The following is a 14,317-nucleotide window of genomic DNA, read 5'->3' as shown; positions in this document are numbered from 1 at the left end:
CTGTGCGAAACAAACAGTCAATTTCTAGACTCACTCGTCAGACTCTTTAACAATATTTATAACAGCGGGGAGTTTCCTGGAGACTGACTAGAGTCAACTTTTGTTGCCATACCGAAAAAACCAAAAGCAAAGTCTTGTGATCAACATCGGATGATTAGTCTTATTAACCACATTTCGAAGGCATACACCAAGGTTATTTACAACAGAATAAGCAAAAAATGCGAGGATATCATTGGAGATTCGCAGTATGGGTTTCGGAATTCTCTTGGGACAAGAGAAGCACTTTTTAGTCTACAGGTACTTATCCAGCGCTGCAGAGATATGAACAAAGACGTGTACATATGCTTTATAGACTACGCAAAAGCATTCGATAACGTAAAGCACGAAAAGATAATTGCAGTTCTCCATAAGATCGGAGTCGATTACAGAGACATTCGAACAATAGCGAGTCTCTATTGGGGCCAAACAGCTAAAGTGAAAGTAGGATCTACATTGACCAATAAAATTGAGATCAAGAAAGGGGTACGACAGGGCTGTATCTTGTCTCCTATTCTCTTTATTATATATTCAGAAGAAGTATTTAAGACAGCGCTGGAGGAAAGCACAGAAGGCATAAAGATAAATGGAGAAATAATTAATAACATAAGGTATGCTGATGACACTGTGATTCTAGCAAGTAGCATGGAGGAACTGAGTTACCTAATGAGTAAGATACAAAAAACAAGTACAGAATACGGACTCAGACTAAATATCACAAAAACCAAATGGATGTTAGTAAGCAAAACCCAACAACCACCACAGCAACTGATATTAGACAATGAAAGAATTGAACACGTGGATTCGTACATCTACTTGGGAACAACAGTTAACTCAAATTGGGATCAAGCGAAGGAAATGCGTATAAGAGTAGAAAAGGCAAGTGCATCGTTCACTAGCATGAAGCAAATTTTCATGTCTAAAAGCCTCACCCTACCTCTCAAAATTCGACTTCTGAAGTGTTATGTATTCCCGGTTTTGTTATATGGAATGGAGGCGTGAACAATGACCGCAACATTGATGAAAAAAGTAGAGGCCTTCGAAATGTGGGCTTACCGACGTATATTACGTATATCCTGGACTGAGCACGTGACCAACGAAGAGGTACTACGCCGGATAGGTAAAGAGAGAGAGGTAGGAATAAGTATAAAGAAAAGAAAGTTGGAATACTTGGGTCACGTTATGAGACATAATAAATATAGAGTACTACAACTGATCGTTCAAGGGAAAATAGACAGCAGAAGGGGTCCAGGAAGGAGAAGACACTCGTGGCTCCAAAACTTGCGGCAATGGTTCGGATTGTCATCTGCTGAACTATTCAGATCTGCCGTAAACAAAGTCAGAATAGCCATGTTGATTGCCAACGTTCGGAACGGACAAGGCACATGAAGAAGAAGACGCTCTGATATAATCCGCAGCATCACATTGCTGGCATGTGAAGTGAGCGCTATGTTATGATGCGATAATTTTCGCGTTTGTCTTTCGTACCTTGCTTGTGGAAGGATGTATATTGATTTAGTCCAGTTCTCAGGCTAGGTTCTATTGCTCCAAATTTTTTCTTTAGGTAACATATTTTATAAAAAATATTAGTGCCTGCATTTACAATCGGCACAAGCCTTTCCGTGACAATGTTGTCAGCTCCAGGTGATTTGAGAGTTTTTAGCTTTCTAAGTGCAGCAGCCACTTTTTCTCTGAATATTGGTGGATCTGGTTCTGGGTGTTCAAGTTGCAAATGATTTCATTAAATATTCACATTATTCTTTCCAACGAACTTTGATTTGTATTTTATCTGTTACCAGAGTGCCATCTTCTGTCGCAACAATAAATGAACAAACATTATTAAAATCATTATCGACTGGTATAAGAGGTAGACTGGATTCGTGAATTTCCCCTATACCCTACACTATTAATGTACATTTATTTTATAAAAAATTAAATAAATATAGAGATATAAGTTGCTTAGGTTTTTCCTCTTAACACTGATTACTTCCGCTTAAACATACAAAGACGTAAAACTAGTTTCAATAAAATATAGTCACGTACAGTATTCTAGGTATTATAAATATATTAAAAACTATGTACAATTGCATAATTAATTACTATATTGATCTTGAATATATATAGATTATTGCCAATTAAACATTTTGTAAATAGATTTAATAATGGTATTGGATTTCAAGCGTAATGGGTTTTCAAGGTAATCTACTGTATTTCTAGTAAAATGTGAATTTAAAATGTATTGGAAGCACCAATTTTTACGACGTTCTTTCACAGTTTTTCTTTTTAAGTTTTTATTATACTGTCTTTCATTATTTTTATCTTTTGTTGTCATTTTTTTGTTATGGTTTGGGTCTTGATTCCCCCATTTTTTCAGTTATGTTTTCATTTGGATCTGAATTGTTTCTTTAGGATCATTCATTTAGAAGAATTACATGACAACAGCGTCATATCCTTAGAAAATTCTGTGAAATTCTTCGGTATGTGGTTGTATCAAAAACTTTCCTAGAAAAAGCACATACAACACTTGACGCTAACATGCAACAAAAGACTCTTGCTTAAAACTCTACCAAACCGCTTTTGGAGTTCGACTTATCTACACTGCTCCTTATGTATAAAATATAAAACACTAATCAGATCCAAAATCGTTTACGATTCAATTGTTTATTCCACCGCAACCAAGACTACCCTATACAATCCACAATGCCGCACTTCGAATCGTTCTCGGAGCTTTTCACACGTCACCCATAGAAAACTTTTAATCCGAAACTGGAGAACCATCATTGCAGTTTATGCGGACACTTTTAACACTTTCATATGCTTCTTCTGTAGCTAAGGATCATCCACTATTCGAAAATACATTTTCCGAAAACAATCTTCACCGTTTCTCTGTTAGACATCGTACTGGAAAACCTTATTTACACATACATAACATAAATACATATTCGTGATATTTTTCTTTGTCATTCGTATTCGCAATAGGTATAACTAAAGTTTCTCTAATTTATTATCGATTATATTAAAAACTAAGAAGGGCTGTTGTAAGAAGAAGTGGAGACACAATGCATCGTTTGTGCCTACTTTTCAACATCTAATTCAGTTTTCAGCAATCGCCGCTAGCGGCGCAAGTGTTGCGAAGGGTGTTACAAAAAACAATAGTGTCTTATAGACTTATTTATTATTAAATTCATTTTATTCATGTTTTTATCGTTATTAGACATTCATTTATTGGTTGATTATTGCCGAATATATTTTATGCCGTAAATAAATTATTTCAACCGTATAACATATCGACGTGTGGTCAAAATCAAATTTAGATTTGCCATTAATCTAATTTGGGACAGCTCATTTTGAAGCGGAAATAATTTGTTACATTATTATCTAACTGCCTCATTTATATACCAATGGAATTTCAACTGCAAATTAATTGGTATCAAAAAGTTTGTTATTTGAAAATATCAAATAATTTTTAGTAAACCAAATTACTATTTTCCAGGATCACCTTCTTCTGATTTTGGGGATAACTAGTTATACAGTCAAATCGAATTGATATTTCATAATTGATTGACGGATTATAAAGTAATTTTAAAACTTTCCTGTAAGCATTAAATTGAGACTGGACCAAATTTACATAAGTACCTACCAAGATTAATAAGTAAATCTAGTAAAAGTAATTAAATATAAAAAGTTTTACATGCACACTTTTAATATTATAAAGTGTAACGGAAATGTTAAACACTTCATTTATATTCTGAAAGCTTCTATTAAGATGTTTAAGTTTTGTTAATAAAAATATATGCAAATTAACTATTAACGACAGTCCGATTTTTACAAAATTCTTTGTTCCGACAGAAAAACTTCAAGATCCTCTTACTATTATCATTGTAATTTTCAGGTTTAAATAAAAATCAATAATGGTAAAACACAAACTTTATTTATACTGAAGAAAATAACATAAAAACGAAAATAATCATAAACCTAACCTAACCTACAACTGAATCACCTGTTCTCTTAGTCTTTGACGGGCATTCAAGCCACACCAGAAATATTGACATTATCGAGAAGGCTAGGCAGAACCATGTTACAATCATCTCTTTACCGCCTCATTCAACTCATAAGTGGCAGGCCTTAGATAAGTCTTTTTTGTCTCCTTTAAAGACTTATTATAGTCAGGAGATCAGGCAATGTTTGTTAATAAACCAACGCCCTCTAACAGCATTTGACGTAATGCAGCTGTTTGGCAAGGCCTACATAAAGTGTCAAACAAACGGCAGAAATAGTCATCAATGGGTTCAAGATAACTGAAATTTTTCTACTGGATAGAAACAAGTTTTCTGATGCCGAGTTAATTGCAGAAGCCCAAAAAGAGATGCCTATTGATCTAGATGATAACGGCTGTACATCTGATGATCCTGTTGAAACTTTTTCGAACAATACACTTGATGAGGAAAATCCTGAATCTTCTCACCTGGTGACACATTCTTCTTCATGGGTTGTACACAAACAAGCGTCCATCTCAACTCAGTTGGTAGAACCTCCTCCCCTACCTCTGCCATTCCCCTCATCAAGTTCTCTTTCAAATCCTTCTCCAGTTTACACAAGCCCCTTTCAAATCTTGCCTGTGCTCAAACTGATAAAAAAATCATCTGGAAGAGGCCGCAAGCCCAGCAAGTCGTCCATAATCACTTGGTCTTCTTATAAACCAGACTTAGAGGCAGAAATTGCTAAAAAGTTTCTGTCAGGAAAAATAGATCAAACACATAAAGACACCAAAGGAAAATATAAGAAGACTGGAATTTAAAAGATGTTAAAGGCTGAAAATAAAGAAAACTTACAGAAAGAGTGTAAAAAGCATAAACCTAGCTCTCAGGTCAAGAGACAATTGAATGTTGAGATACACAAGGGATCTTCATCTGAGGAAGAAGATCATCTGTCTCTGAAATCGGTCTTTTCAATCGGATTAGTTGTAGGATCATCAAAAAACACCAGATGAATCGGATGTGACGTTCATGTTCTGCAACGAACAATGGTTTAAGTCAATGACGGGTGAACACTGGATCAAAGACCTAATGTGTGAATGTTGAGCACATGTTGATTGTAGCAGTGCGGAAAAAGATGATTACATATGCGACTTCTGCCAGTAAACTAGATTCAAACTTAAAACAATCATAGGCCTATGTCTTTTATGAAAAAGCTAATTTATTTTGATATTTTTGTATTTTAAGTCACTTAAAAGTCAGATTTGTACACAGTTTGTTAATAAATCTATTTTAAAAATATAATAAATTTATATATTTATTTAACTGTAAATTATTTCTGCACCAGTTATAATCCATTAGATTTCTAGGGGGTACGAAATACAAGGAAAAAAAGGGGTCTGAATTTATAGCACTTTTTTTAAGTGCCTATTTTGTAAACTTTTGCAAAAATTAGCAGTCATATACCTAATATATATTTTTAGAATATTTCAAACAAAGAAAAGTTATAATGTTAGTTTAGTTTTTTCTTAAATTGGAATTCAAACTACTTTAGTATAAATGTTATTAAGTAAAAACCAAATGGGGGTCCGAATTGGCCGCCTTTCCTCTATAAATAACATAAAGACAAATCATAGAAAAGTCGCATGCATTTTAACTTACTTAGTCAATGAAGCTTGGTTAAATTCAGTTTTCAATTTTTTATCGGAACGATAACCCGTTATACATCCCGGTACAAAGCAAGTTTTACTGGTATAATCTTTCTTAGCACTCATATTTGTAAAATATTAACCACCAAAGTTGTAAAAATTATAGTAAATTTTTAAAGTAAAGATTTGGCGGGCTTTCTCTGACATTCTTGGCAAGCACTGGTGATAATTCCTTACTATAACTATAACACTTCGAAGGCATAATGATGGCAGTCAAATAAGTACCCACATTATGGATATACATTCCTCCATTTGGTAAAAACTGTAATGTGCTCATGTAATGTATTTGTTTCTTATGTAAAAATATTTTACTGAAGCAAAAGAATATAAAGAGCCAAAAGATAGTGTGAATATACCTTCATTTAGCTTTATCATTTATAATTTGTACTAACAATTGATAATGAACCAAAATTGACTTATTTTTTTTTTTATTAGATCCCGGTCAAGAAGACTGTTCCGAAATATTGAAAGAAGCAGACTTAGAATCTCATCATACTCCGATCCCGCAGTTACAAATTCGACGTGATCTACACCATCCTCCTCATTCAAAACCGAGTACTATTACAAGCGAACCAATAGAACCAAATTTCCTGCACTCGTCTTCCAGGAAACGGCATTTTGATCAAGACAGACCAAGTTCATCGTTCACACACAGGTAATTACTATATTTTAGTATTTTTTTTTAATAATGATTTAACTTTATCTACCTCATTCACAATACACTAAATGTATGCGAATTTAATTGTTATCACACAAATTTTTCTGCAACAATCTAGAATGCTACCCCTCACGTCCAAATCTAGTCGTTTTTTACAGATCCGCCCTGGTCTATCATAGAGATAACATACCTAAAAGTGAAATTAGAGTATGTCCTTTTAAAATCGTTGCACGCTGTTCAAGTTTTACATTTTGGCACAAAGTTATCGGAAAACTAGAGAAATTAGGACATTATAAATTGATGAAAGTGGAAAGTTATTATTATTATAAATGCATTTCTTCAGAAACACAAGATGAAAAATTGCACCGACTAACAAAATGAAGTCCAATAAAGAATTTGTATTATTCAAATTAAATACAGAACCGACTGGTTCTTGACAAAATATTCATATTAACTAATGTTTTACTATCTCTTAAAGCTCTAGTGTTATTTATCAATATATTTTATATAATAAATTTAAAAATAAACTAATAAATTATAATACAAAAAATAGAAATTTACTGTTCAATTTTATAGAGCAAACACAATTCACTATGATAAATTTGGTTGCCTAAGTTGAGATTCTTCAACGTGAATTTGTTTTTGGGCATGTGAGTGACATGACGGACACTAAGTACAACTTTCATGGGTTTACTTTTAATAGTTCTGTCAGAGAACAACCGAACACGTGTGTTCGGTTATTCTATGGTTCTGTGACTAAAGTAATTTCGCCTAAATCCACGGTTCGTAGACTTACTACGGTTGCCCCTTCCGACTAACCAATGAACATTAAGCCGGAAATTACGTCACGAGAGTACAGTAATTTGAATCGTAACATTGTTAATCGTCGTTTTTATGTCTTTGATGTGTGGAAAATAAAGATAGTTATGAAATAAAGATGTCTAGTGGATTATAATACCTAATTATGGAAAACTGTTGATATGCAGGCAGTTTGGTACTTAAAATTAATCAGAACCAGTTGTTAACGTTTATCCAATGTTAATGCAGGATTTACGTAAATCTAGGACTTCAATCTCCATTTTACATTGAAAATTTGTCGCGTATACTGAATTTCCATCAATACTGGATTAACTATTGAATGAATTACCGAATTACATAACTATTTTTTCCATTTTTTTAAATATATTTCCTACACACTACAACCTATGCCTGGCATTCTAAAATTTCATCAACATTATTATTACGTTAATACACAATGAAATTTTAAAGTTTTAACCTACCTTATAAAAAGATACGAAGACAATAGGTACGTTGTACAACTACAATAAATAACGTTTCTTCAATAATTCAAAATAAGTTTTTATAGAAAACAACACCAAAATTTCAAATACAAAAATATAAAGTAAACTGCGATATTTAAGAAACGATAAATAATAAAGCAAATAATATACTGAAAGATAATTACCACGAACAAACTGTGATAATAAATGGGTTTTGTATTATTGTGTACTCTGGTGACGTAACTCAACCATCCCCACCCCAGTCGGAAGAGGTAACCGTAGTAAGTCTACGAACCGTGGCCTAAACCTGAGTTTTCCTTACCCATCTTACCGTTTTTAATGGTTCCAAATATCTGAAAATTTCTAATTAGAGTAATTTGGATGCTAAAAATAAGAAAGTAAAACAATACAAAAGATAAAAATATGAAAAATAGTGAATATGAAAAATATATCCATATCGCACATAACCTGGCGGATGAATCGACTTTTGTCAAGGCCTAGACACATTTGGTTGTGTGGTTTGATTTAATAGTCTTTCTACATACGTGCTCGTAACTGACATTTAAATCGCCGGTTGCTTCAGACGTTATTTCTGAAAGAACGGTTCATTCTACACAAAAGTACTAATTAACATTTTTGTTCAAAATTATCTCACTACATTTCTTCCTTAAAACATCTTTTCTACGGAGTACATATTCTTGGTAAATCGATGTTTTCTGTACTTCCCACTCTACGATGGATGGTTTTAGAGGGAAGCCCGGAGGTAGGAGAGACAAACTGTTTTGCATCTTTTTGGGTCCCAAAATTGACATTCTCAGCAAAATTCAGCTTGTTATAATTTTTAGAGGTTCAGTGGCATTTTCGTCTCTGACGACTGGATTAATTATGCAGGGTATTTTCTAATCAAAATGACTATGTATTCCGTTGGTTTGGCAAAAAGCAAAAAATTTTTATTTAAAAATACCTATTTATTATTCACGAATATTATAATTAAATTCATAGAGTTTGCTTAGATTTATTGTATAGTTGAGATTGGGAATATTTCAAAGAGTCATTGTCGGAAACTGCAATAATTCAAAACCTATAGTATGATAAGGTTTTAATCAACATAAAATTGTACATAATACAACAAACAACAGCAATAGAAAATAGAACAATATGGCAGTGACACTGACTTATGTCAAACACTGACAGAAATAAAGTTGTCTACAACTTTCAAAGTCTACAGCCAATGCAATACCAATGAGGTTAGTTAACATCACATCAAAAACATCTATCTATCTATCTATATAAGGATTTTTACAGCTGTCGCCGCCTTCCTTCTTTCATCCAACGTCTCCAGTCCTTTCTGTTCTGCCATTCTCCATCTCTAAGGTCTCGGCTTTCCATGGTCTCGTCCACTTCATCCCTCCATGATCTTCGGGGTCTACCTCTTTTCCTCCTTCCTATTGGGCTCCAATCCAAAATCTTTGCTATCCACCTTGTATGATCTGTTCTTCTCACATGTCCATACCAAATTAAACGTTTTTCTTCGATGTAGCTGAGTATATCTTGTTCTACTGTCATTCTTCGTTTTATCTCCTCATTTCTGATGCGATCCATTTTTGTCACTCTGCAGCTTCTTCTCATGAACTCCATTTCAGTTGCTGTAATTTTGGACCTGTTTCGTTTATTTATTACCCAATTCTCTGCTCCATAGGTCGTTATACTGCGTACCAAGGTGTTATAAATTCTCTTCTTTGTATTTCTGCTAATCTGTCTATCCCACAGTACCCCGTTCATTTGTTTAATACATGTTCTTGTCTGTGCTAATCTGCGGTTATCTCTTGCTCGGTGGTTCCATTTTTTCAGAGTATGAATCCTAAATATTTGAATTTGTCAGTGCCGTTAATTTCCCTATTATCGTCCAATTCCAAATTTCTCACTGGTTCTTGCTCTGTTGTTAAATATTCGGTCTTTTCTAGATTTATTTCCAGTCCATTTTTTTTGTATTCCTTTTCTAATTTTCCAAGCATATAGCACAGATCTTCTTCATCTTGAGCCGTTACCACTTGGTCATCTGCAAAGCTTAATGTGTACAAGAAGTTGTCCCGGATTGGTATTCCCACCCCTTCACATATCCTTTTCCATGGTTTTAATATTTGTTCGAGGAATATCTTGAACAGTGTCGGAGATGTAGAGCATCCCTGCAATAAGCCTTTTGTGGTCTTAAATTCGTTGGAGTATTTATTGCCGGTTTTAACTCTTACCTTGTTGTTGTTGTAAAGGTTTTTTAACCTCTGAGTTATTCCGATTTCCTTCATCGTGTTCCATAGTTGTTTTCTGGAGACCGTGTCACATGCCTTTTTTAAATCTATGATTGCCATGTGTACTGGTCTATTTTTTGCCATTTTTTTTTCAATTAATTGTTGGAGTGTATATATGTGGTCTATGCAAGATCTTCCTACCGTGAACCCCGCCTGATCTTCTCCGATTTTATTTGAGATAAATTTTTCCAGTTTTTCTTTCAGTATTTTTCCATATAACCTGCCCATACATGCCATCACACTGATGCCTCTGTAGTTCCCGCATTTCTTCTTATCTCCCTTTTTATGTATCGAGGTTATATATGCTTTGGACCATTCATCTGGTATTTCGTTCAGGTTTATAGCGTTACTGAACATTTCATGTATAATTCTGTGTAGTTTGTCCGTTCCGTACTTAATTAGTTCATTAAAGATTCCTCCTGGTCCCCCTGATTTTGTGTCGTTTAAAGTCTTTATGGCATTCTTTACTTCGATTAATGTTATCTCAATCTGTTCTTCATTCTGATTTTGTTTTTGTTCCTGTTCTGTGTCTATCTCTATGAAATCTGGGCGGTTTTCTGTGAGTAGTTCTTTATAGTAGTCTTCCCACTCTTTTTCTGATATGTATTGTATTTGGACCTTTTCGTTGTTATTCTTCCTTCTGAAGATTTCAGTATTTTCCAGGATTCCGAATTCCTTGCTCCTCCTATGTATTGTTCAATTTGTGCACATATTTCTTCCCATTCTTCATTCTTTTCTTTTGCCCTTCTTCGTTTTACTTCTCTGTTTTTCTCTTTGTACTTCTGTGTGTCTTCTGGGGATTGGGTGCTCATATATAGAATTTTCTTCTCCTCAATACATTTTTTGGTTTCTTTGTTTATTTTTACTTTGTGTTCTGTATTTCTTTTCTCAAGTTTCCCGAAAGCTTCTAATGCCGCCTATTTTATGCTGTGTTTAACGTGCTCGTACGTTTCTTTGACGTTTCCTTGTTCTTCCATTTAGGTCCCTGCTATTATTATTTCTTGTGTTGGTCTCACTTTTCCGATCTCTTCTTGTAAGGTATCCATGAACTGATCCTTTTCTGCTACCAGATTGTTATCCGTAGGGCCGTATACTCCCAGTATCACGATTTGCCTGCCATAGATTTCCATGATGAGTTTTACTATTCGTTTATTTATGGGTTCCCATGTTTTTATTATTTTTAACCATTTTTTCTTGACTAGTATCCCGCTCCAACAGTAGAAGATGTCATCTACAAATTGTGTACCATTTCCCTTTTTCTTGGTATCAGTTGTTACCAAGATATCAAGGTTCATCCTCTTAAACTCCTCTATCACCTCTTTGTCCTTAGTTCGCCATTTAATTTAAGACTGGGCTTCTCTTACCAAAAGCAGAATTGCCCCTCCCCCCCCCCCGTATCCGATGGGGCTCCCTCCGTTGGAGGTGTGGATTACCACCCGGGGAAATATATTGTTATTTTTCATCCTGCTTCTTGTACTTTCGCCTTTTGTTGTTTTTGCATGTGCCAGGATGCTAAAGCCTGACGCCAAAACCCCCACTTTGGAGGACCCGCACTTTCAGCCGCCCATTCTGGATCCGACGCTGGTTGCAGCCGCCCACTCTGGATCAGACGCTGCGTGATTCTATACAAACCCTAAAATCCGGGGTCGCCACTTCCGCCATCCTCGCCGTACCGAAGGTCTCCCTCTCTGCCGTGACTGCCGTAGTGGTCTTCATCCTTAACCCTGGACAAGAGACCCTAAGCAGGTACTAGTTTCCCGGGTCAGGAAACACCTGGAATCTGCGGGGGGCAGGGAATGATTCATTTTTCCTGATAGGACTATTCAAGGAATTCCAAGGAGTTCCTACCCACTACCCATAATGGAATTACATTTCCTTAATTCCGGGTGTTACAGTTATACCGCTGATACTCGGTCGTCAGAGCCTCGTTTGTGATAACAGGGTTCACCAACGTGAAGGTGAGGTTGACATTTGAGTAGGAGAGGCTGTTTGAGACGCATCACTACCCCCATAAACCCCATCAAAAACATAAAACATAAATAATCCTTATTATTAATAGCTGAAATAAACTTGGTACTATTGCAAACTTTAATTGAAAAATGAAGAATAATTAAATTCAAAACTTTCCATTTGTAAATCAATCTATAAACGACTATAAAATAGTATATTCAAAAATAAACATTTAAAGCTTTGTTGCAATAAATATTGGCTATGAGCACGTGTGCTTGGTTGTATAGTAACCTCTATCCATTCTAAGTGGAAGTCAAAATTTGACCAACATAGCACAAAATTAATTGCCAACTTTACTATCAGTTGGGAGTTGGGACTAAGTTCAGGTCTCTCTTTCCCTGTCTAAGGTTCAGATACAATAACATACACGTTTTGCAGTTTTTTTATTTGGTTTATTAAGACAGTTAATTCCTGCTTATTTTTTTTAAGATTTCTAATATTCAAAATTATTTAAGTTCAAAATCTATTAAAGATTATAAAAATGCGAATCTACGAAAATTACAACTATTATATCCTTCCTTATTAATTTCGTCCTGTCCTTAAAACAATATAAATAGTACACCTGCTTTTACATAATTGTTAAGTACGTACTTCAAGAAGCACCTTAAAGAAAGTAGCAGGTGTGGACAAAAACGCACTTTGTAAAGGCCTTAGTCACAACGGTTGCTGCACATTTTTGAATATTATCTTTCTTATAATCTTTCCGATGAAGGTTATATTTTTTCGCGTTTTATGTGCAATAAACATAATAAACTTCCGTAATAAAAGTGTTTTTAATGGTTGGTAGTGTTTAATGTTGAGTAAAAATGCTATCAGCGCTAAAAATACTTTGTCTCTGTTTTATACTTGTCTTGTGTTTTAATGTAAAAGCGACGTGGTACGAATTCAGCAAAGCTCTCTACAAAAATAGTTTAAACAATTAAAAAGACAGATATGGTTTGTACACACTTATGACAATTGAATAAATGGAAAACAAAAGTATTTTAAAAGTGTTTAAAGCATTTAATTCCTAGCTGAGCGCTTTTGTCTTACAAATCCGTCTTCCGAGCTATGCTACAATATAATAACTTAATGTAAGTAACAGTAATGTTTAACTAACGTCAAATTTTTTAAAATACCACTACAAAAGAGGGATTCCATTGTTCAAAAGAGGAATCTGATCAATGAAAAGTGGAAACTCCCTTCCTGGAAGGCAAGGCGATTGTTCTGTAAGTGTATAACTTAGTCCATTTTGATAAACTGCGTTAGGCTTTCACGGCCATCGTCTAACTTGTTAAACTGTCTGTTCGGGCTGTTAGGCCGTTGTCTTCTGAGATTAGTTCTCGACGTTTCGCCAACACTAGGGGTTGGCATCTTCTTAATATGTTACTGCTTCGCTCGTAACCTGAAAATGACGGCTTGAGGCTTGAGGGGGCGTGTCGTTGTTTGTAGTAGCTTTTTCTTCGTGTTTGGCGGGAAGGTTGTTTGTGGATTTTAATATTGGTATCCATGTCTTGTTAATTTTCAGTCCCTCTTCTATCCGATTAAAATTATTTGGGTGCTTATATATTTCCACCGCTTCCCGATACAACCGTGGGTAGTAGTGTGAAGTTTTGTCCAGCATCTGCGTTTCTTCAAAGAGTATTCGATGTTCTCCGCTTCCCAAAGCGTGTTCGGCAACGGCAGATTTGTCGATGTGTCCTAAACGACAATGGCTTTTATGTTCATTTATCCTTGTGTTCGTGTGTCTTTTCGTGGTTCCCACATATACCATTCCACATGTGCATGGTATTCGATATACTCCGGCCGTTGCTAATGGGTTGCGTTTGTCTTTCGCCGATCTTAAACAGTCCTTGATTTTCTTTGTAGGCTTGAAAATGGTCTTTACGTTGGCTTTCTTAAGTATTCGCCCAATTCTGTCCGTTACCCCCGATATGTAGGGCAAGAACGCTTTGCCTTTACATTCTGCTTCTTCGTCCTTTCTTCTAGAGATGTTGTTCATCGCTTTATGTATTTCTCTTCTGGTATAATCATTGGAGGTGAGCGCTTTTTCAATATAAAGAAGTTCACTTTGGAGATGCTGTGGTTCACAAATTCTCTTCGCCCTCTCCGCCAGAGTTTTTAAGATACCTTGTTTTTGGCTTGGATGATGATTTGAGTTCCGGTTTAGGTATCTGTCCGTGTGTGTAGGTTTTCGATACACTTTATGTCCTAAGTAACCTTCCTTTCGATTTACTAATACATCTAGGAACGCTAGTTGTTGATCTTCTTCTGTTTCCATGGTAAATTGAATATTTGGATGTAGTGTGTTTATATAGGACAGGAAATCGTTCAGTTTTTCTACTCCGTTACCCCAAATCACAAA

The 14,317-nt window shown here is 35.1% G+C and overlaps 1 protein-coding gene across 1 annotated transcript in view; it reads left to right on the top strand.

Moving 5' to 3' along the window:
• LOC140431353 (uncharacterized) overlaps nucleotides 1-14,317 on the top strand; it is a 65,686-nt gene that overhangs the window by 39,283 nt on the left and 12,086 nt on the right. The window contains exon 5 of the mRNA XM_072519289.1: nucleotides 6,155-6,374. Coding sequence (XP_072375390.1) covers nucleotides 6,155-6,374 — 220 coding nt within the window. The remainder of the gene's footprint in view (nucleotides 1-6,154; nucleotides 6,375-14,317) is intronic.

This window comes from Diabrotica undecimpunctata, unplaced genomic scaffold (assembly GCF_040954645.1).
Source record: "Diabrotica undecimpunctata isolate CICGRU unplaced genomic scaffold, icDiaUnde3 ctg00000688.1, whole genome shotgun sequence".
NCBI classification, from domain to species: domain Eukaryota; kingdom Metazoa; phylum Arthropoda; class Insecta; order Coleoptera; family Chrysomelidae; genus Diabrotica; species Diabrotica undecimpunctata.
The sequence above is the reverse complement of the archived record's forward strand: the minus strand, read 5'-3'. Positions and strand labels throughout refer to the sequence as shown.